Source organism: Oncorhynchus masou, chromosome 31 (assembly GCF_036934945.1).
Source record: "Oncorhynchus masou masou isolate Uvic2021 chromosome 31, UVic_Omas_1.1, whole genome shotgun sequence".
NCBI classification, from domain to species: Eukaryota; Metazoa; Chordata; class Actinopteri; order Salmoniformes; family Salmonidae; genus Oncorhynchus; species Oncorhynchus masou.
Genome location: NC_088242.1, coordinates 85,363,423 through 85,386,887, shown reverse-complemented (window position 1 = coordinate 85,386,887; position 23,465 = coordinate 85,363,423). Strand labels below are relative to the sequence as shown.

General features: G+C 41.3%; 2 protein-coding genes across 3 annotated transcripts; one reads left to right on the top strand and one right to left on the bottom strand.

Moving 5' to 3' along the window:
- Positions 1-1,089: 1,089 nt before the first annotated feature.
- On the top strand, positions 1,090-9,609 carry ndufs7 (NADH:ubiquinone oxidoreductase core subunit S7). 2 transcript variants are annotated; one of them, XM_064952339.1, is made up of 8 exons: positions 1,090-1,202; positions 1,940-1,979; positions 2,340-2,408; positions 2,494-2,614; positions 4,682-4,861; positions 4,969-5,015; positions 5,278-5,366; positions 9,372-9,609. In XM_064952339.1, exons 1-8 carry the CDS (start codon positions 1,187-1,189, stop codon positions 9,467-9,469), a joined length of 660 nt encoding a protein of 219 aa, XP_064808411.1. In that variant the 5' UTR covers positions 1,090-1,186; the 3' UTR covers positions 9,470-9,609. The 2 variants fall into 2 exon arrangements, with proteins under 2 accessions (XP_064808411.1, XP_064808412.1); XM_064952340.1 differs by having other exon boundaries at positions 1,115-1,202; positions 1,943-1,979.
- A 2,415-nt stretch (positions 9,610-12,024) lies between these two features.
- On the bottom strand, positions 12,025-16,707 carry LOC135525318 (guanidinoacetate N-methyltransferase-like). The gene is made up of 6 exons (XM_064953025.1): positions 16,453-16,707; positions 14,875-15,020; positions 14,721-14,784; positions 14,538-14,605; positions 13,857-13,967; positions 12,025-12,589 (listed from the first exon to the last, which is right to left on the bottom strand). Exons 1-6 carry the CDS (start codon positions 16,625-16,627, stop codon positions 12,449-12,451), a joined length of 705 nt encoding a protein of 234 aa, XP_064809097.1. The 5' UTR covers positions 16,628-16,707; the 3' UTR covers positions 12,025-12,448.
- Positions 16,708-23,465: the final 6,758 nt, after the last annotated feature.

Sequence of the window (23,465 nt, the reverse complement as noted above, 5' to 3'; positions counted from 1 at the left end):
TATGAAAGTGATTCTATGAAAATAATTATTTCACGTTATCAAGCTCACTGTGACTGACAAATCATTGCCTATTACTGTGATTAAAAAGAGCATATGAAACATTGTTTTTCATGAGGCCTACCTGTGCACCTTCCTTTAAGCACCTCTGTTTGAACACCTCTCCTGTCCTTGATCCAAACCACATACAGCCATGTGAAAGATAGTTATTACGAGGATGGAACATTTGTTTGACTTTCAAAATAAAAATGTCATGCCCATGTAAAATGAAGGCCTGCAAAGCTTACAGATTTATGTCTAATAGCATGAGATGAAAGTAGACAAACATCAGTGTGCGATATGAAGGTATAGTTAGTGGACATTCTGAACCTTGTTTTGAGGTCAGTAGGTCACATGACCAAGGAGCTATTGAAATGGTACATTTTGAAAAATTAATGTAAACCCACGTGAGATGAAAATGGCCAAACGAAGGGGTGTGCAATGTGTAGGGCTACTGAGTGGACATTCTGAACTTTGTTTGAAGTCACTAGGTCACATGACCAAGGAGCTTTTGAAATTTGAATGTAAAAAAGGTTTGTATTTTGTTTACACTCCCTAACTAATTAAACTTGGAATACAAAATGCTGCTCACATTTGGACATGTTTATTAGCTTTGTAAAGCCAATTAATGTCCAAATCGTGAAAATAAGACCTGTGCAATGTTGTGCGCAATTTTTTAGAACATCATGACACTTATTTGGAGTCTGTGGCTCAAGTGGTTTGAAAGCTATTGAGGTTTGAAAGCGCGAATATCCGTCGAATATCCAACCTGACACTGTCTTTACCTCGGTTGATTGGGTTGTCTAAAGTGATCCCGGATCTGCTCTGAGCTACGTCATAACCCATGAACCACTTGCAAATGTGACATTATTTCCCACATATTTGGTATTTAAGTTCAGACCAATCAATACGTTTAACTCTTACTTTAGACATTTTTCTCTCCCTGTCAACAAAAAATATATATACCGGTAGGCCCCTATAATTAACTGCTATATTTATTTTAATTAGTCCTTGGGACGTCCCAACCTTGAACCTAACCATTTTAAATGTCAACTTCAAAGAAGTAGGGACGTCCCAAGGATCACAGATAGGTCGGACTGTTCAATCACGTATCCACAGTCAGTGGAAGTCTTCTCATTTTTTGCGAAAGATGGCGGCGTTGGTGGGTGAGTGATGTTATGGCTAATATGCAATGTTCCCAAGTTACTGCGACATATCATTCTGCTAAATATCCGACTTATTTATTCCACTAACATTACTGTATTTCCTATGCCACCTGATTAATGTATTATCTATGGTTTGCAGTCATTTTATGCTTCCACCATCGGTTGTAATCACCGACCTTGCTATCTAGCTATAACTAGCTTGTTGCTATATCTGGCGTAAATCTGAACAGAAACGGCTCTGGCTAGGCTAACTAGCTAATGTTAGCTAGCTAGGGAGAACATGTTTGTTTGTAAATAGCTAACTAGCACGCGTGGAACGTTAAGTTCCCCAGTCAGACATGCAGTGTGATCAACCTCTTAGCGAATGGTCATCTAATGGCACATATATGTTTTATATTTATATAAGGAAATACTTGATACAAGTCAGTTTGGCTAAGTTACAACTAGCCATATCACAAACGTCTGTTCGTTATGCCACTCAAGAAATGCGCATTGACTGCCAGTCAGTGGGTTTCCACTAGTTACTACTGCCACACATGTCAATATTGCCTATTGTAATGATTCATTAAAACAAAAATTCGCTTTTTGGTCGTGATTTTGGGTTAGGCTGTGGTAACAAGTGACAACCTGTGCAGTAACGTTATCCCTCCAGTAAATTGTGTTAGCTCGAGAGTTTGGTGTGGTGTAATGATTTAATTGAATTTTAAATCTAGCTATGTTTTTTTGTTTTTTCTTAGCAGTCCCTCGCCTCGCCGCGTTTTGTAACTTTTCATCAAGGTAAGGATGCTTTTTAAAGTTTAATCTGATATTATTTAGGAACGCTTATCTGCTGTCTCTGGCAGTCTGGTTTTAATTAATCACCTTATCAACTGCGTAATTTGTCCAAGACAGGTCTGGCATTTACTATAGTTAGCAACATGGAGGTTCTTTCTGTTTTGGAATCACCAGTAGTCTACATTAAATATGTTTGCCCCATTTGTTATAGTTTAGAGTATTGTGTTATTTCTGTGCAGTGCCATTTTGCTTGTGTTGATGGTCAGTCAATCAATCAACTTTATTTTATAAACCTCTTTTACATCAGCAGTTATCACAAAGTTGTCAGTGCCAATCCAATCTTGGTATTTTTTTACCACACAGACCCATTTCAGTGTTTGTGATACAACAGAGGTTGCTACACCACATTGCTAAAAGCGACAATGCTACAAGGTAATGGAAATCCAGTGAACATCTGAATTTGTCAAGAACTATAAACAAGATTTGCTCGAGTACTTAATGTTCCCTTTTCCTTCAGTGTGGTTCCAGTCAGAGAGAAAAGCACAGCGATGGCTGCTGCCAAGCCCGCTGCAGTAGCAAGCAGCAAGGGAGAATATGTCATCACTAAACTGGATGATCTGGTGAACTGGGCACGCAGAGTAAGTTACACAGAGTAAGTTAGGGCTCCGATTAAATTCCACACAATATCTCTGTTATGCAGTGGCATATGGTACATTTTGTATGTTTTGAGTGTCAATTTGTCTTTTATAAAATTCCAAAAGAGCGCACTCCCCATCCTTTTTATTTTTGTAAATGTTTTTCTCCCCAATTTCGTGGTATCCAATTGGTATTTAGTCTTGTCTCATCGCTGCAACTCCTGTACGGACTCGGGTGAGACGAGAGTTGTTTGTCCTCCGAAACCCAGCCATGCCGCACTGCTTCTTGACACTGCCCACTTAACCCGGAAGCCAGCCGCAGCAATGTATTGGAGGAAACACAGTACACCTGGCGACCATGTCAACGTGCACTGTGCCTGGCTCGCCACACGAATCGCTAGTGCACGATGGGACAAGGACATCTCTGCTGGCCAAACCCTTCCCTAACCTGGATAACGCTGGGCTAATTGTGAGCTGCCCCATGGGTCTCCCGGTTGTGGCCGGCTGCGACAGAGCCTGGACTCAAACCCAGAATATTTAGTGGCACAGCTAGCACTGCGATGTAGTGCCTTAGACCACTGTGCCACTCGTGAGGCCTATCCCCATCCTTCTTTACTTCTCTTTGTAATCTACCTAACATACAGTATGTGGCCAGCTGGTTGTCAGTCAAGGAACTGTCAAAATGATTAAACTAACTACAGAGGGAAGCGTAGTCTGGTCTCATTTTTCCATATTGAGTCTCCTTTGCTGGGGGAAAATTTAAGAAGTTGTCTCTGACTCTCGTAATTCGAGGGTAATATGTAAAATTCCAGCCAAAGCCTTCACAAATAATACTTTTTTTGGGGGGGTCATTCCTCTAAACCAGGTATTCCCAAACTGGGGCAATAATAAATAAAAAATCATAGTAAAAATTCTTCACATTTTCAAACAGTACATTTTATATTTTCTAACGGGGCTATATTTGGATTCTTTTCATTTTTTTCTTGCCTGAGTAGATTTGTTTCATTGCCTAAAATAAAACCAGTGAACTAGTGTTTTGTGAAATAACAACACAATGTCAAATACAGGTAGCCTAGTCAAATAATTAACATCCAATCACATTAACCGTTGCTCTCTCGCGGAAACCTTCACTTGCACAGACATTTAAACAAAACATGACCATTTGCCACAGGAGTTTTTTGAGCGAGAATAAAGACGAACTCGTGTATTTTCTGCATTATGCAATGATATGGGCATTGGCCATGTAACGCTTTTACAACATAGGTGTAGAAGTATACTGGTTATCAGGGGGCTTGCATGATTACGAGTTTCTCACATGACTGGCCTAGCTGGGTGATTTTATTCTCACCTGAATGATCTGAATCTAGGATTACACTGACTCTCCGCAACTATATTCAATCAGCCGGACAAAATTGAGGCTATGATTTAAGAAGTTGGAGCTCTTTTCTGTCTACATTAACAAGGACAACAAGCAGGTCTTTCCATCATTGTATGATTATTATTTTTTTTTTGTGCAAATGAATTCAAACTTATGGACAATGTCAAATGTGATTATAGCGAAGCACCTGACTGAGCGAGCTGGGTGCGCAATTACACAGGTGCTTTCCCGAAATGGACGACACAAACGACTGGATTCGTTATCCCTTTTATGCCCTGCTTCCAATCCACTTACCAATATCTGAACAAGAGAGCCTCACTGAAATTGCAACATGCGATTCTGTGAAAATGTAATCAGAAACCACTGCCAGATTTCTGGATTGGGCTGCGCACAGTTTCTTGACTTGGAAAATCGCGCTAAGACACTGATGCTCTTTGCAACCACGTACCTATGTGAGAGTGGATTCTCGGCCCTCACTGGCATGACAACTAAATACAGGCTTGTTTGAAGGGGTACGGGACTATAACAAGTTTGCTTTCTCTAAATATTATTCCTTGACCTTTTCACCTTTCTCATGATGAGTTGAGGATTGTTAGGAAGAGTTGGGAAAAACATTGACTGACTGAATGATCTTTTTCAGTTAGGTCAACAAAACAATCGATCTAATCTGTTTTTGTGGATTTCTACATTAGAGCTCCCTGTGGCCCATGACCTTTGGCCTGGCATGCTGTGCGGTTGAGATGATGCACATGGCGGCTCCTCGATACGACATGGATCGGTTCGGAGTGGTGTTCAGAGCCAGCCCCAGACAGGCCGACGTCATGATTGTGGCAGGCACCTTGACCAACAAGATGGCCCCCGCTCTGCGCAAGGTATTTTACTGAAGAACATGTTTCTTTGGAGAAGGGAGTTCTGCATTTGCTTGAAATCAGCTTAGTCTTTTATTGACTATGAATTCAACATGCTTATTTTCCCATAGGTTTATGACCAGATGCCTGAGCCAAGATATGTCATTTCCATGGGCAGGTAAAGTTTTGTTCTAATATTAGGTTCAAGCAGAAAGATGTTAGTGGTTGTGTAGTTTGAAATGAATCACATAATGTCCTTGTAACTTTTTCATTTAAGAATGCCTGATTGTAATGTAAAGATTACTGCCAACTGATTGGGATTTAATTCCCCAAACTGTTTTAGCATTACACACACAGTGCTTTTACAGTGTCGGTTGACATTTTTCATATGCAGCTGTTAGTTGCGCTACAGTGTATCTTATTACTCTGTCCTTATTAAGCTGTGCCAATGGGGGTGGCTACTACCACTACTCTTATGCCGTGGTCCGAGGGTGTGATCGCATCGTACCAGTGGACATATACGTTCCAGGTATGTATCATTCTGTTATTTGTATTTTATTTTTTACTCTTTTAAAACAATTTCTTCTGGCCCTGATATACAGTGCCTTCAGAAAGTATTCACACTGCTTGACTTAATTCCACTTTTTGTTGTTACAGCCTGAATTTGAAATGGATTAGATTTTGTCACTGATCTACACATAATACTCCGTCAGTGGAATTAGAAATGTTTACAAATTAATTTAAAATGTGAAGCTGAAATGTCTTGAGTCAATAAGTATTCAACCATTTTGCTATGGCAAGCTTAAATAATTTAAGGAGTAAAAATGTACTTAAGTCACATAGTAAGATGCATGAACTCACTTTGTGCAATAAGTGTTTAACAGGATTTTAAATTGGGTAGTCAATCTCTGTACTCCACACATACAATTCTGTAAGGTCCCTCAGTCTAGCAGTGACTTTCAAACACAGATTCAACCACAAAGACCAGGGAGGTTTTCCAATGGTTTGGATAAAAGGGCCACCAATTGGTAGAAAAGGGGGGGGGCAGACATTGAATATCTCTTTGATCATGGTGCAGTTATTAATTGCAATTTGGATGGTGTCGCACAAAGATACTGGCGCCCTTCCTAACTCAATTGCCGGAGAGGAAGGAAACCTCAGGGATTTCATTCTGGGAAAAAAATATTTTAGAACAGCTAGTTTAATGGCTGTGGTGGGAGATAACTGAGGATGGATCAACATTGTAGTTTCTCCACAATACTAACATAAATGGCAGGGTGAAAGGAAGGATGCCTGTACAAAATACAAATATTCCAAAACATGTATCGTGTTTGCATTAAGGTACTAAAGTAATACTGCAAAATGTGACAAAAAATAAACTGTTTGTCCTGAATACAAAAGTGTTTTCGTTGGGCAAATCTAGCACAATACTTCACGGAGTACCACTCTTCATATTTTCAAGCATGGTGTTGGCTGCATCATGTTATGGGTATGCTTGTCATCTGCAAGGATTAGGGAGTTTTAGGAGAAAAATGAACAGAATAGAGCTAAGCATAGGCAAAATCCTAAACTTGGTTCAGTCTGCTTTCCAATAGACACTGGGAGATAAATGCAGGCAAATGTAAATCTGTTTTACCTAATTTCTACCAGCATGTCACATGCAACCAGAGGAAAAATTACTCTAGACCAACTTTATTCCACACAGACGCATACAAATCTGACCATTTTTCTATCCTCCTGATTCCTGCTTCCAAGCAAAAACTAAAGCAGGAAGTACCAGTGACTCGCTCAATATGGAAGTGGTCAGATGAAGCGGATGCAACGCTACATGACTGTTTTGCTAGCACAGACTGGAATATTTTCTGGGATTCAGGCAATGACATTGAGGAGTATACCATCTCAGTCACCGGCTTCCTCAATAAGTGCATTGACGACGTCGTCCCCACAGTGATCACACATACATATCCCAACCAGGAGCCACTGGATTACAAGCGCTTATAAGAAATCCCGCTATGCCCTCATATCGAACCATCAAACAGGCAAAGCATCAATACAGGACTGAGATTGAATCCTACTACCCCCGGCTCTGACGCTCGTCGGATGTGGTAGGGCTTGCACTACCATTATGGACTACAAAGGGAAGAACAGCCGCGAGCTGCCCAGTGACGTGAGCTTACCAGACGGGCTAAATGCCTCTTATGCTCGCTTCGAGGAAAGCAGCATGGAAGCATGCATGAAAGGACCAGCTGTTCCGGACAACTGTGATTGCTGTCCGTAGCGAATGTGAGCAAGACCTTTTAAACAGGTCAACATTCACAAGGATGCAGGGCCTGACGGATTACCAGGATGTGTACTAGGAGCATGAGCGGTCCAACTGGCAAGTGTCTTCACTGACGTTTTCAACCTCTCCCTGACTGAGTCTGTAATACACAGGTTTTAAGCAGACCACCATGGTCCCTGTGCTCAAGGAAGCGAAGGTAACCTGCCTAAATGACTACCGCTCCGTAGCACTCATGTCGGTAGCCACGAAGTGCTTTGAAAGGCTGGTCATGGCTCACATCAACACCGTTATTCCAGAAACCCTAGACCCACTCCAATTTGCATACCACACCAACAGATCCACCAATGATGCAATCGCACTCCACACTGCCCTTTCCCACCGGTACAAAAGGAACACCTATGTGAGAATTCTCTTCATTGACTACAGCTCAGCGTTCAACACCATAGTGCCCACAAAGCTCATCACTAAGCTAAGGACCCTGGGACTAAACACCTCCCTCTGCAACTGGATCAGGACTTCCTGACCGGCTGCCCCCAGGTGGTAAGGGTAGGCAACAACACATCTGCCACACTGATCCTCAACACCGGGGCTCCTCAGGGGTGCGTGCTTAGTCCCATCCTGTACTCCCTGTTCACCCACGACTGTGTGGCCAAGCATGAATCCAACACCACCATTTTTAAGTTTGCCTGATCAACGATGAGGTGGCCTATAGGGAGGAGGTCCGATGCCTGGCAGTGTGATCCCAGGACAACAACCTCTCCCTCAACGTGAGCAAGACAAAGGAGATAATTGTGGACTACAGGAAAAGATGGGCCAAACATGCCCCAATTCACATCTATATGGCTGTAGTGGAGCCGGTCGAGAGTTTCGTGTTCCTTGGTGTCCCCATCACCAACAAACTATCATGGTCCAAACACACCAAGACAGTCGTGAAGAGGGCACGACAAAGCCTATTCCCCCTCAGGAGACTGAAAAGATTTGGCTTGGGTCCCCAGGTTCTCAAAGTTATACAGCTGCACCATCGGGAGCATCCTGACTGGTTGCTTCACGGCCTGGTATGGCAACTGTTCTACAGAAGGTAGTGCGTACAGTCCAGTACAGAACTGGGGCCAAGCTTCCTGCTATCAGGACCTATATACTGGGCAGTGTCAGGAAGGCCCAAAAAATTGTCAGACTCCAGTCACCCTAGTCATAGACTGTTCTCTCTGCTACCGCACGGCAAGCGGTACCGGAGCGCCAAGTCGAGGTCCAAAAGGCTCCTTAACAGCTTCTACCCCTCCCAAGCCATACGATTTAACAATTAATCAACTAGCCATCTGGATAATTTACATTGACCCCCACCCCCTTTGTTTTTACACTCCTGCTACTCTCTGTTTATCTATTTATAGTCACTTTTCCCCTACCTACATGTACAAATGACCTTGACGAACCAGTACCCCCACATATTGACTCGGTACTGGTACCACCTGTATCTAGCCTTGTTATTTTATTGTTTAGTTTTTATTCTTTAAAAAAAACTTTAGTTTGTTTAAACTCTTTCTTGAACTACATTGTTGGTTAAGGGCTTTTAAGTAAGCATTTAATGGTAAGGTCTAATTATACCTGTTGAAAATCAAATGTTAATTTGATTTGAAATTCAACTTTCAGCTGGGCAATTACCTAAAACACAAGGCCAAATATACACTGGAGTTTCTTACCAAGATGACATTGAATTTTCCTTAGTGGTGTAGTTACATTTTTAACCTAAATCTGCTTAAAAATCTGTCAGGACATGAAAATGGCTGTCGAGCATTGATCAGCAACCAACTTGAGAGCTTGAAGAGTTTAAAAAAGAATAATGGGGGGAAAAAATTACAATCCAGGTGTGCAAAGTTCTTAGACTTACCCAGAAAGACTCAAAGCTGTAATTGCTGCCGCAAGTGATTCTGACATGTATTGACACAGGGGGTTGAATACTTATCTAATCAAGATATAGTGTTTTATTTTCCATTAAAACATTTGTAAAAAAAAAATTACTTCCACTTTGACATTGGTGTAGATCGTTGACAAAAAATTACAAATCAATCCAATTTTGTAACAACAAAATGTGGAAAAAGTCCAGGGGTGTGAATAGTTTCTGAAGGCACTGTATGATCAGCAATGTGGAAAAGAAACAAATCACAATAATACCTCTGTGAAGATCATCTTATTTACCTTAATTTTTTTATAGAAAACATTTGACTCCAAGTGACTGTTTTACTTGTCCTCCCATAGGCTGCCCACCCACAGCAGAGGCCCTTCTCTACGGGACGCTACAGTTGCAAAAGAAAATAAAGAGAGAGAAGAAAATGAGGATTTGGTATCGGAAGTGAAATTATGTACGTCTGGCTTTTTGTAGGTGTTGTATTTATTGGTCTGATCAGCCAGTAAACCGGTTGGCAATATCCTCAGGAATCACTCTGGGTTGAGCTCTGGCTCCTCTCTGTAGAAACAATAAAGGAATTTCTTGTCATTTGTATCACTGTTCTTGGCCTTGCACAGATTATGATACTGGCAGGGATATAAATACATTTAGCAATAATCGTTTTAACTGAGCATTTTAAACATTTTTATGGTCATTACTATGTAGATGGAAGGTCACCTTAGGTTTCTTTAGTAGTCCATTAGTTTTTGTAATGTATGTTGGTGTACTTCTTTGTTTCAAGACTTTCTGTGTGTATATTCTGAACCAGTAGATGGTGCACTTGGCACCCCAAAAAATTCTGAGTTTAGACATTTACTTCTATTCGCTCTGGGTCTACCAAAGAGAGAGTAGTCCCTTTTTGAAATATTCCTAAATGTTTCCTTTCTTCCTTGAAGTAATCACTGACCTGACATTGAATTGGTGTAAGCATGCTTTCCTTTTGCAGTGCTTTGACCAATTATGTCATCAGTGTTTACTTAGAGTAAATGAGGATGGATACAATTTACAAGTATTGTCTCAGGGCCAGTCTTTGGTTCTACTCACCAACACTCAATCCCAAATTGACCCTGGCCCTGTATGCAATTGTGTACATCTTAGACAATTGGAAGGTAGCAATAGGGGTGCTATTCCACCTAGCCTATCAGGAAGCAGGGTGTAGCTGTTCATATTTTATAGGAAAGTTGATAGGTGTAAACCGTTTTAACATTTTATTTGCACAAAGACGCTCCCTTTGGATGTAATTTATAGTGACAAATCACACGATCTACATTTGAAAAATATATATAGAAATCACCCTCTAATTCTGCAAGAAATGTAGCATGTATCATAAATGCAATTTATGTATTTTTTCAGTAACTCATCTCACCAGGCTTAAGGATTTGTGACCCAATAGTAAATGTGTATACATTGAGTTAAATTCTTGTGAGAGATATGCTATGATGGTTGGCCAATATTCAAAGGTCCTACTGTTCTCAATGTTCTGTTAAAAAAACTTCATAGTTTGTGGTAAGATATGACTAACACTTATCTACCAGCTGCAATGAGATCAGCACTGTGCCATGATGACAACTTGTCAATTAATGATTAACAAGTTCTAACTAGATAAGGGACTTTTTCCATAAATTTTCCTAAAGCTTCCATGCAGTCTGTTTTAAATCACTTGTATGTCTAATATATTACTTTATTTAATGAAAATAATTGATTTTGCTGAGACTCCTTTTGCCATTGAAATGCTCATTGCCATTGAAATGCTCAGTCTAATCATGTGGGCGTACATGCACAGCCCTGATTGTCGGATAGGACCTTCTCAACTCCAGAGCCCTCAAACTCAACGCTGGACCGCGAAGCCAGTTCCACTGTATTTTTTTCATTGTTCACCTCTAATCAGAGACCGATTTAAACCTTGGACACCAGGTGGGTGCAATTCATTTATTTAATAAGTAGGCAAGTCGGTTAAGAACAAATTCTTATTTACAATGACCGCCTAGGAAGAGTGGGTTAACTGCCTTGTTCAGGGGCAGAACGACAGACTTTTTTACCTTGTCAACTCGGGGATTTGATCTAGCAACCTTTCAGTTACTGGCCCAACACTAACCGCTAGGCTACCTTCCACCCCAATTAACGGGTAGAACAGAAAACCATCAGGTTCCGGTCCTCGTAGGGTAAGGGTTGAATACCCCTGCTCGAGAGCCGACCCACCTACTTTCCAAAGTAGGAGGATACATATAATAAAAGATGACTGGTCATTGGTCAAAATAATCTGATCTCGGGCCTCCCGGGTGGCGCAGTGCCACCAGAGACTCTGGGTTCGCGCCCAGGCTCTATCGCGACCGGGAGGTCCGTGGGGCGACACACAATTGGCCTAGCGTCGTCCGCGTTTGGCCGGTAGGGATATCCTTGTCTCATCGCGCACCAGCGACTCCTGTGGCGGGCGCAGTGCACGCTAACCAAGGTCGCCAGGTGCACGGTGATTCCTCCGACACGTTCGTGCGGCTGGCTTCCGGGTTGGATGCGCAGTGATAAGAAGCAGTGCAGCTTGGTTGGGTATCGAAGGACGCATGACTTTCGACCTTCGTATCTCCCGAGCCCGTACGGGAGTTATAGCGATGAGACAAGATAGTAGCTATTAACAATTGGATACAAAGAAATTGGGGAGAAAAGGGGGTAAAAATACACACATTTTTTTTTATAATACACACAAAAAAAATCGGATCTCATTGTGCTGTGGGCCAAAACTCCATCCCAGGTGAACAGGCTGAAATTCCAGGCATGATTTTCAAAAAGCTGACACCGAAAGGGCATTGGCATTTTCACAATTTGAGTGTTATTTCATGCTCCTAGTGTGGAAATATCATTGAAAACAGGAAAATCATGTTTTTTTACTTATTTTGCAGTCCCTCAGGAAATAATTGTACTCCTTTCAGAAGTGAAATATGTTAATTTTTATTCACATTTAGTCAAGTGGCCAATCGAAAGCGTTTCCACAGGCAGCCCAATTGTGATATGTTGCCCAATTATTGGCAAAGATAGGATCTGATTGGTCTAAAGACCAATAACTAAATTGGATATAAGATCAGAATTGGTCTGCCTGTGTAAACGCAGACTTAGTATTATGTCAAATATAGTGCTCATTAACATTGCAATGAAGTTCAAATGTAATGCATTCAATAACGAATTGCAAGAGGTTCTATAGCAAGAGGTGCAAAATTGTTTGAGGTGATACCCAAACACATTTATTTTCAGAGTGGACATGTTATTTAAATTGGTTTATTGTAAGATGGACATCGCTGAGTGCTTATGGATTTTTGACAGTAAACCAATGTGGCTTTTAAAATGCAGGCACTTGAGAATTAAAGGAAAAAAGATATTACGGTGGCATCAAACCACTTCACTCTTTCAGAATGGTGGGTGTAATCATCTTGCGGAAAGCATAGTATTTGCATTCACTTGGAGGAACAATATCCATGGTTGTGGTGCTAATCTTCTCCCTCTTGAAGCCAGCCTCGAGCAGGTGAGGCATCTGGGTCTCCTGAAAAAATCATCATAGGAGAAACTTGCATTTTACAACCAAATCTCTATTTTTTATGTATATGGCATGTTATAGATGTGTGCAGATACTTTTTGTTGTTGTTGCGATTTCACTTGTTTTTGAGAAACTTACCCCAACCAGCGGGTCACTTACTCATTGTGCAGTACGGGGCTCTGAAAAAACATGAACAACGGCTCCAAAAACATCCAAATGCATCATTTTTAGAAACGGGAAAAGCTCTCAGTATAATGATGCAGGTATTAAGATGTACACATGAACTTGTGTCATTCCAAGCTTTATCCGCAACGTTATAATCCATTTTGTGAGACAAACGGTTTCCCCTATCCAGCTATTCTCTGTGTAGCCTGCTGCTAGAATGGACGTAGAGGTAGTGCTCGAGTCGCAACAAAATGGAATGACACAATTTCATGTGTACAACATCTGAAGACCTGCATCATTATACTGAGAGCTTTTCCATTTCTAAAAGGACATTTTGCATGTTTCTGGAGCCTTTGTTAATGTTTTTTTCAGGGCCCCATACTGCACAACGAGGATGAAAGTGTGTGGACCTGTTTATAACATCCCATTGACCTATTCTTGGGGGATTTTGTTGTAAAAAATAATAATAATATATATATTATATATATATATTTAAATATATTTATATTATATTATATATTTTTTTTTAATCAATTCTCAGATCATGTAGTTCAGGTCAAATTTATTATTACCTTTGTTTAGTCAAGAAAGGTAATTGAGGACACATTCTAACAGTGCTACGACCAAGTGCAATAAATATGGTAATAGTAAATGGCAGACGCCGGTGATAGATAAACTAAACCAATTACTGTTGTACTGCAGTTAGTAAACCAAATCCAATGTACTATAAAGAAATGTTAGAAGCAGGTAGCATGCAAATTCGTTAGTACTGAAGCTACAGACAGACCAAATAAGCAAAATACAACAGACAAATAGTCACTGCACGTGAATGAAACAAATGGGTTAATGATTTAATGAACATCAAACCAAACAAAATGGAGGGCCACACTTTAAATGACATGTTATACCACAGTAATGATTAGCGGTATAACATCACATATGCAATTACACTGTACCAGACTTGTACTGTAAGTGCAGGACTATCTGAGTCAAGGACAGAATACGTGCAAGAAATGAAATGTGTCGTGCCCGAGAGGACACGTGTACACAAGCACCTCATAGAGAGATTAGGTGTTGTTGATCATTGATTGGCTGAGAGCCGGCTCACCTGGAACATGTTGTCGATGTTGTCATATTTGGACTTGAGAAGTTCACCCCAAGAGGTTAGGTTGCAGTAGGTGAGGACACCACAGGGCTTCAACAGCCTATGGGCATGGCCCTATAGAGACACAATTCAAGAATTGTATTATAATGGAAACGTCATTGTGGCACGATAGCCAATGTTTGTAATGAGTGATATGAATCAGATTCCATTAAGAAATATTTAATTCCATTTGGATTAATTTGTTTAATAATTCATTAATTTGGTGGTTGCTTATATTTGTCCTATTTCGGATGTACAAATGTGTATTAATACGTATGTGTGAATTGGAAAAGTGCGTTTTGCATATCCTAACTCTCCCTCAAAAAGTGGGCAATGGCAACTCTGGAGCAATTAGGATTAAGTGCCTTACTCAAGGGCACATCAGCAGTTTATTTTCTCCTTGATGGCTCTGGGATTCAAACTAGAAACCTTTTGGTTGCTAGCCCAACACTAAGCGACCTACCACCCTAGACATCTGCCATATGTTTGCGTTGGATTCAGCTACAATATCATATGTAATACCAAACATTTTTGTGTTTTATAAAGTCTTTAATACAGGAGAAATCCATATTCCGCTGTTGGTTCTGGTGCTTTTGCTAATATATTTGTAATGTGCAGTCTTTGTCATAGAAGTGTTGTACTTACCTTGATGAAGTCAAACTGGTGAGTGTGCCATGTGTCTTCAGACAGAGGGTATGTGTCGTACAGAATGCCTTTGATAGAAGAGGCATTAATAGAATTACTTAGTTATGTGTCTGAAGCAATTTTCCCCTCTTAAGAATACAAAGATATAATGGATACACCAATAGAATGCCTTTTGAAACGTACCATCAAAGTGGTTGTCAGGCAGGCCGCCTACTACCTGTTCCCACAGTCCTTTGAGGGGCACAATCTATGAGGAGAATAATTTAGATACATTTTATTCACATTAAATGAGGGAAAAGTCTAAATAGAACCTAATGTGAAGTTGAAGATGTCTCACTCTATGTGGCTGAGCCTTGGCCCACTCCTGCAATCTCGCAAACACTCCATCATTGCACTCAATGATCCAGTGCTCCTCAATGGGGAAGGACTCAACTTTAGTTGCGGCGATGGCCATGCCAAATCCAATCTCCAGAACCCGTCCACCTGTGGGGGAAAGCAGAACAAGAATCTCAATTGGTGTTTTAAGTATCTACCTGTATCAAGACCTGGTTTCAAATACGTGTATTTGGGTATTTTTTATTAAATATTTGTTCTTGGTATTTGAGAATTTTCAAATACATAGCCCAAAACAAGTACTTTTATTTGAGTATTTGAATGGTTATTTGTAAAAAAAAAAAATATATAACAATAAATAAATAAATAAGTGACCAAATTTGTCATTTCAAATTCCTAGGTTAAATGCATAGCGCATTTGATTCAGTGTATTTGAACATATCCAAATACATTCCAATATTCAACTACTTACTTTTTCCAAATAAAGGTTATCTGAGTACTTGCTTTGAAATGTATTGAAAAGTAACTGAAATACGTGAAATGGTATTTGAACCCAGGTCTGACCTGTATTGAAGTATTTCCAATGCTGTGGCACCTTTCATGAAAAGCAAAACAAAAATAATGGACTGTTTTTGTTTATTTGAGAGACCTCTCTGAGAACCACAGTATAGAAATATAAGGAATATATGGGGAAAAGAAGGAGGTGGTGGCACGTGATAGAAAGTCCACTTCAAGGATTTCCACAGAAAAGTATTTCATTGATGTGTAAAAATAGATTAGAGAAAAAGACGATTTGGTTTTGCATCGACCTATACTATTATCAGGCTTATACTCTGCTACTACTCTGTTGTCAAATTTCAACCAAATATGAGCATTTTCCAATATTAAGCAATATAAAGAAAGTATAATACCCTATTTAATAAACTCGACGGACTGCCTTCCTACTACATGCAGCAACATGTGTGCTATGGTGACATGAGCGCGCAAACAACTCCAAAACACAACTTTTACGCCCAAAACGTTGAATTCTAAACATAAAAGTTAACGTCTGTGCACGTATTGTGTGCAATAAAAGTTAAATCAGTGATCAACAGTTGTAGTTATGAAACGTATTGAATGGCATGTCGTCATAAATGATTGGCACTCCCAAGTCCTCACTTGGCACGATTCCATGGGAAGAGTAACACCTGCTGTAAGCGCAAGCATTATGTCCAACATATGTCTAACTCCACCATGCTTTTAAACTCCACTAGCATGTGCATTGGGTGAAACAACTCAAAAGTAATATAAAAAGTCAATGCATTTGTTTCATAAACTTTTCCCAATAGCCTAATTGCTGATTTATTGATAATCTGATTTGACTATATTGCAGCTCTGAATTAAGTGTAGGCCTAGCCAATGATTACGCTATAGGCTGTCCTTTACGGCTTATTTATTTCACACATTTGTTAGAAAAAAATATTACAATAATGTAAAAGGTTATTATAGAACTATAAATGATCATAGAATACCGGAATTAATTACTATCTAGTGGTCCCGGTGCGTTCATAGGGACCACCAGCTTGCACATTGTGCGTTGTACCTTTTGAGGAGGCTACAGTTGCCAGCGAGTGCATGTACGGAGTTTCCCAACGTTCCATCACAGGCTTGCCCAAAATCTCGAGATGAGTGTCGGTCTCATTGTAACCAGCACTAGCGTCGTGCCAACCAGCTTTGCAGTCTTCTCCCTTGGAAAATATGGCTTGTGCTGTGGTCATTTTGGTGATTGTTTTTCTCTAATCGCTGGGGAATAGACGGTTACTGTTTCCACGTCGTGCGGGAGGAAAGTGAGATTTTGCAGCGGTGGGGATTTATATGGGTTAGAAGTGCTGACTCTGCAAGACGTGTTTGCAATGTCAACGAGGCGTACTACTCCTGGTCAATAGGTGGCATTCCAAGGAGTGTTGGGGTCACTGACGTCCTTAATATGGAAAGCTGAGAGAAAAAAAAACATGATGTATTGTATTTTCATAATCGTGGCATATTACAGTCTGTTTTACAGCATTGCACTGCACCCTAGTTTCGTCTAGATTATTTGATCATCTTTATTATCCCACAGGGGGAGATTTATTTGGTAAAGACAGCTACATAAAACATAAAATCACAGAATAATAAAAAATACAATTAATTTGAAAGTGTGATGGGCTACATATTTAAAACTATAACTCATTAATTAACAACATTATACTGACCAGAACTAATTTAGCCTTTTAGTGGAGCAGGCAGAGAGAGGTCTGCAATGATCAAATTGTATCTACCAGCAGTTTCCACAGCGAACCCCATTGCCATCACTTTTTTCTTCTAACTTTCACATACGTTTCAAGTTTTATTAGACTTATGTACAGGACACACATGGAATACGCCGTCCAACAAAATGCTTACTTGAAGGTTCCTTCTTGACAATGCAACAACAATAAGAAATAATATAATATAAAAATACAAACTGTAAAATCAAATTTTATTGGTCACGTTCACATGGTTAGCAGATGTTATTGCAAGTGTAGCGAAATGGCTCAGTAGAATAGAATATAAAACATATTTTAGCATAAGTATAATACAGGAAGGCACAATTTATAGTCCAATATTTACCTGTATTTTGGGGAAGAGGGGATTGGTTCAGTATTTAGCTATTATAATAAGAGTGGTAAGCAGCAGTTATGTAACATTATAGCTTCCGTCCCTCTCCTCGCCCTAACCTGGGCTCCTCTGCACACATCAACCACAGTCACTCACGAAGCATCGTTACCCATCGTGCCACAAAAGCCGCAGCCCTTGCAGAGAAATGGAAACCACTACTTCTTTTTTATTTTTACCCTTTTTTCGTGGTATCCAATTGTTTTTTTTAGTAGCTACTATCTTGTCTCATCGCTACAACTCCCGTACGAGCTCGGGAGAGACGAAGGTTGAAAGTCATGCGTCCTCCGATACACAACCCAACCAAGCCGCACTGCTTCTAAACACAGCAAGCATCCAACCCGGAAGCCAGCCGCACCAATGTGTCGGAGGAAACACCGTGCACCTGGCAACCGTGGTTTGCGGGCACTGCGCCCGTCCCGCCACAGGAGTCGCTGGTGCGCGATGAGACAAGGACATCCCTACCGGCCAAGCCCTCCCTAACCCGGACGACGCAAGGCCAATTGTGCGTCGCCCCACGGACCACCCGGTCGCGGCCGGTTACGACAGAGCCTGGGCGCGAACCCAGAGTCTCTGATGGCACAGCTGGCGCCCTTAACCACTGGGGAACCACTACTTCAAGGTCTCAAAGCGAGTGACGTCACCGATCGAACCGCAAGCACACCACCGCTAGCTAGCAAGCCTTTTCACATCGGTTACACTCACCCCCGTTTGACCTCCTTTTCAAAAGGATAACTTAAGTCCATCCCCTTGCCCCAAACCAGGGACCCTCATGTGCAGTGCATTCTTCCATCACATGTACAGCTGATTCTCAAGATCTTGCACACTAATGAGATGCTATTTGAGCCCACACTACTACACTGTCTGAGCCATGAACTACATGCTTTCTGTTAAGTTTTGATAACAATACTGGGTGGGATGAATATATTTTATATGACATACAATATTTTTTGTTAACTAGTAGCCTGCAGGAAAGTGTGTTTAAATCATTTCTAACTTGTTAACAATTTCTGCTAGTTAGTTTTTGCTACCATGTGGATTCTAGCTTGCTTGAGCCAGCTAACTGAGGGGTGTTAATTCACCGGTTTCCATACATTTAATAAAAAAATGTTTTTTTACAAAGGAGTTGTTTAATATAACTGCTTAACTATTTATCTGTACATGGAGTTGTATTAGGGTTTTCCTAATTTTTTTCTAATCTTTCAGGAAAATGCCACGGGCACTATCTGATGTGTAGAGACATTTCACTGCAGCTAATGTAGAAGGAAAAGCTGTGTACATTTGCAAATACTGTGCCAAATCATATGTGAAGACTGCAACAAGGATGCAGAATCATCTGGCCAAGTGTATAAAGTTCCCTCAGCGCTCACAACAAGAAACCTCTGACAAAAGTCCCACTACTTCTATTCGAGGGGAAAATGATGAATCAGACACCTTATCGATAGCAACAGTTCATGGTCTTTCTGGAATCAGAAGGGTTTTTGACTCAATGGAGGAATGTAGTTAGTGAAATGCTGATGAATGTCTGGCTCGAGCTGTGTATGCAACTGGTTCACCTCTGATGCTCAAAGGCAATGTGTATTGAAAGAGATTTCTGAATGTTCTTCGCCCAGCATACACCCCTACCCCCAACCAGACATGCTTTATCGACTCATTTGCTGGATGCAGAGTTCAACAGAGTTCAAGTGAAGGTCAAGCAAATCATAGAGAAAGCAGACTGTATTGCAATACTCTCTGATGGGTGGTTGAATGTTTGTGGGCAAGGAATAATTAACTACATCATCTCCACCCCTCAACCAGTATTCTACAAGAGCACAGACACAAGGGACAACAGACACACCGGTCTCTACATTGCAGATGAGCTGAAAGCAGTCATCAATGACCTTGGACCACAGAAGGTATTTTCACTGGTGACAGACAATGCTGTGAACATGAAGGCTGCTGGTCTAAAGTGGAGGAGTCCTACCCTCACATCACACCCATTGCCTGTGCTTCTCATGCATTGGATCTGCTCCTAAAGGACATCATGGCACTGAAAACAATGGATACACTCTACTAGAGAGCCAAGGAAATGGTTAGGTATGTGAAGGGTCATCAAGTTATAGCAGCAATCTACCTCACCAAGCAAAGTGAGAAGAATAAGAACACCACATTTAAGCTGCCCACCAACACCCTTTGGGGTGGTGTTATCATAGTGTTTGGCAGTCTCCTGGAGGGGAACGAGTCTCTCCAAGAAATGGCCATATCACAGTCTGCCGACATGGACAGCACCATCAAGAGGATCCTCCTGGATTATGTATTTTGGGAGAGAGTGGTAAGCAGCCTGAAACTCCTGAAACCTATAGCAGTAGCCATTGCACAGATTGAGGGAGACAATGCCATCCTGTCTGATGTCCAGACTCTGCTTGCAGATGTAAGAGAGAAAATCTGTACTGCCCTGCCCACTTCACTGTTGCTCCAAGCAGAGGAAACTGCAGTTCTAAAATACATCAGAGGGTGAAGACTTCTGCCTGAAGCCCATACACGCCGCTACAGTACGTACATGTTGGACCCCAAGTATGCTGGCAAGAGCATCCTGTCTGGCGCAGAGATCAACAAGGCCTATGGTGTCATCACTACCGTGCCTCGCCATCTTAGCCTGGATGAGAGGAAGGGTCTTGGCAGTCTGGCAAAGTACACTTCCAAGCAAGGGCTTTGGGATGGAGATGCAATATGATAGTCGTGCCAACATATCTCATCAGCCACCTGGTGGAAGGGATTTTGTGGATCTGAGGCTCTTTCCCCTGTTGCCTCCATCATCCTCCAAATCCCACCAACATCAGCCGCCTCAGAGCGCAACTGGTCCTTGTTTGGGAACACATACACCAAAGCATGCAATAGGCTAACCAATACAAGGGTTGAGGAATTGGTGGCCATCCGGGCAAATTTGAGGCTTTTTGAGCCTGACAACGAGCCATCGTCAACAAGGATGGAAAGTGACAGTGAAGATGAGACCTCAGAGTCTGATGAGAGTTAATTCCCATATATTCCCGTTAATTCCCACAGAAAATTTCCACCTCTGAATATTCCCCAAAATGTGCAACCCTATTCAGCAGTCTTATGGCTTGTAGATAGAAACTGTCTCTCTGGCTGTTGGTATCAGACCTCATGCTCCTATACCGTCTGTCCGACTGTAAGGGAGTAAACAAATCATAGGAAGTGAATAAATAAATCATTCATCAGTCTTTAGGCTGCCATTGACTAACACTGAGAAAAACGTATTGTTAACACCTAATCATAAACCAGTCCCCTGAAGTCCACACCAGAGATATTCTATTTATTTTAAATACAGTAATTAGGCCTACATAGACTTGTATGTAGGTAATTACAGTGAAGGTTTACATTATTATTATTATTGTTTGACTACCTAATCCTTAAAGGCCTGTTTGCGGTGTGTTTGAGTGTGTCAATTACTACTAAATTAATACAGAACACCGATCACTGTCTGAAATGGAACACAAGTAATGTGAAAATCATTGAGTGGTGCAGCGGTCTAAGGCACTGCATCGCAGTGCTTGAGGCTTCACTACAGACCTGGGTTCGATCCCAGGCTGTATCACAGCCAGCCGTAGCCGGGAGACCCATGAGGTGGCACACAATTGGCCCAGTGTCGTCTGGGTTAGGGGAGGGTTTTACCGGCCGGGATGTCCTTGTCCCATCACGCTCTAGTGACTCCTTGTGCGGGGACATGCTTCCATTCAGCCACAAGAGCATTAGTGAGGTCAGGCACTGACGTTGTGCGATTAGGCCTGGCTCACAGTCTGTGTCCCAATTCATCCCAAAGGTGTTCGATGGGGTTGAGGTCAGGGCTCTGTGCAGGCCAGTCAATTTCATGCTGAAACAGGAAAGGGCCTTCCCCAAACTGTTGCCACATAGTTGGAAGCATAGAATCGTCTAGAATGTCATCGTATGCTTTACCGTTAAGATTTCTCTTCACTGGAACTAAGGAACCTAGCCCGAACTATGAAAAACAGCCCAATACCATTATTCCTCCTCCACCAAACTTTACAGTTGGCACTATGCATTCGGGCATGTAGCGTTCTCCTGGCATCCACCAAACCCTGATTTGTCTGTCGGACTGCTGGATGGTGAAGCCTATTTCCTCACTCCAGAGAACATGTTTCCCCTACTCCAGAGTTCAATGACGCCGATTTTTATGCACTACGCACTTCAGCACTCAGTGGTCACGTTCTGTGAGCTTGTGTGGCCTACCACTTCAGAGGCTGAGCCATTGTTCCTTCTAGTTTTATTCTATTCTAGACATTTCCACTTCAACAGATGGGCAGAAATTTTAACGAACTAACTTGTTGGAAAGGTGGCATCCTATGACGGTGCCACGCTCAGTTAAATAATGGTTAAATAAAAATACAAAATAAAAATGAAGATACATGCTTAAAGCCACTGTAGTACGGGCCATTATACTGCCAATGTTTGTCTATGGAGATTGCATGTCTGTGTGCTCGATTTTACACACCTGTCAGCAATGAGTGTGGCTGAAATAGCCGAATCCACTAATTGTGTCCATATACATTTGACCATGTAGTGTATCTATGACCAACAAATATTTGTATTCCCAATCATGTTACATCCATAGATTAGGGCCGAATGAATTTATTTCAATTTCCTTATTTCCTTATATGAAATGTACAGTGCCTTGCGAAAGTATTCGGCCCCCTTGAACTTTGCAACCTTTTGCCACATTTCAGGCTTCAAACATAAAGATATAAAACTGTATTTTTTTGTGAAGAATCAACAACAAGTGGGACACAATCATGAAGTGAAACGACATTTATTGGATATTTCAAACTTTTTTAACAAATCAAAAACTGAAAAATTGGGCGTGCAAAATTATTCAGCCCCTTTACTTTCAGTGCAGCAAACTCTCTTCAGAAGTTCAGTGAGGATCTCTGAATGATCCAATGTTGACCTAAATGACTAATGATGATAAATACAACCCACCTGTGTGTAATCAAGTCTCCGTATAAATGCACCTGCACTGTGATAGTCTCAGAGGTCCGTTAAAAGCGCAGAGAGCATCATGAAGAACAAGGAACACACCAGGCAGGTCCGAGATACTGTTGTGAAGAAGTTTAAAGCCGGATTTGGATACAAAAAGATTTCCCAAGCTTTAAACATCCCAAGGAGCACTGTGCAAGCGATAATATTGAAATGGAAGGAGTATCAGACCACTGCAAATCTACCAAGACCTGGCCGTCCCTCTAAACTTTCAGCTCATACAAGGAGAAGACTGATCAGAGATGCACCCATGATCACTCTGGATGAACTGCAGAGATCTACAGCTGAGGTGGGAGACTCTGTCCATAGGACAACAATCAGTCGTATATTGCACAAATCTGGCCTTTATGGAAGAGTGGCAAGAAGAAAGCCATTTCTTAAAGATATCCATAAAAAGTGTCGTTTAAAGTTTACCACAAGCCACCTGGGAGACACACCAGACATGTGGAAGAAGGTGCTCTGGTCAGATGAAACCAAAATTGAACTTTTTGGCAACAATGCAAAACGTTATGTTTGGCGTAAAAGCAACACAGCTCATCACCCTGAACACACCATACCCACTGTCAAACATGGTGGTGGCAGCATCATGGTTTGGGCCTGCTTTTCTTCAGCAGGGACAGGGAAGATGGTTAAAATTGATGGGAAGATGGATGGAGCCAAATACAGGACCATTCTGGAAGAAAACCTGATGGAGTCTGCAAAAGACCTGAGACTGGGACGGAGATTTGTCTTCCAACAAGACAATGATCCAAAACATAAAGCAAAATCTACAATGGAATGGTTCAAAAATAAACATATCCAGGTGTTAGAATGGCCAAGTCAAAGTCCAGACCTGAATCCAATCGAGAATCTGTGGAAAGAACTGAA

Bases quoted from the DNA above. Each gene is read 5' to 3' on its own strand.
- ndufs7 (XM_064952339.1), top strand. The intron at 2,409-2,493 runs GTAATGGAAATC...CTTTTCCTTCAG, and splicing joins AAAAGCGACAATGCTACAAG to TGTGGTTCCAGTCAGAGAGA. The intron at 2,615-4,681 runs GTAAGTTACACA...TTTCTACATTAG, and splicing joins TGGTGAACTGGGCACGCAGA to AGCTCCCTGTGGCCCATGAC.
- LOC135525318 (XM_064953025.1), bottom strand. From the start codon at position 16,627: ATGACCACAGCACAAGCCATATTTTCCAAGGGAGAAGACTGCAAAGCT. The intron at 14,606-14,720 runs GTACGTTTCAAA...CTTCTATCAAAG, and splicing joins GCCTGACAACCACTTTGATG to GCATTCTGTACGACACATAC. The intron at 12,590-13,856 runs GTGAGCCGGCTC...TGATTTTTTCAG, and splicing joins ACATCGACAACATGTTCCAG to GAGACCCAGATGCCTCACCT.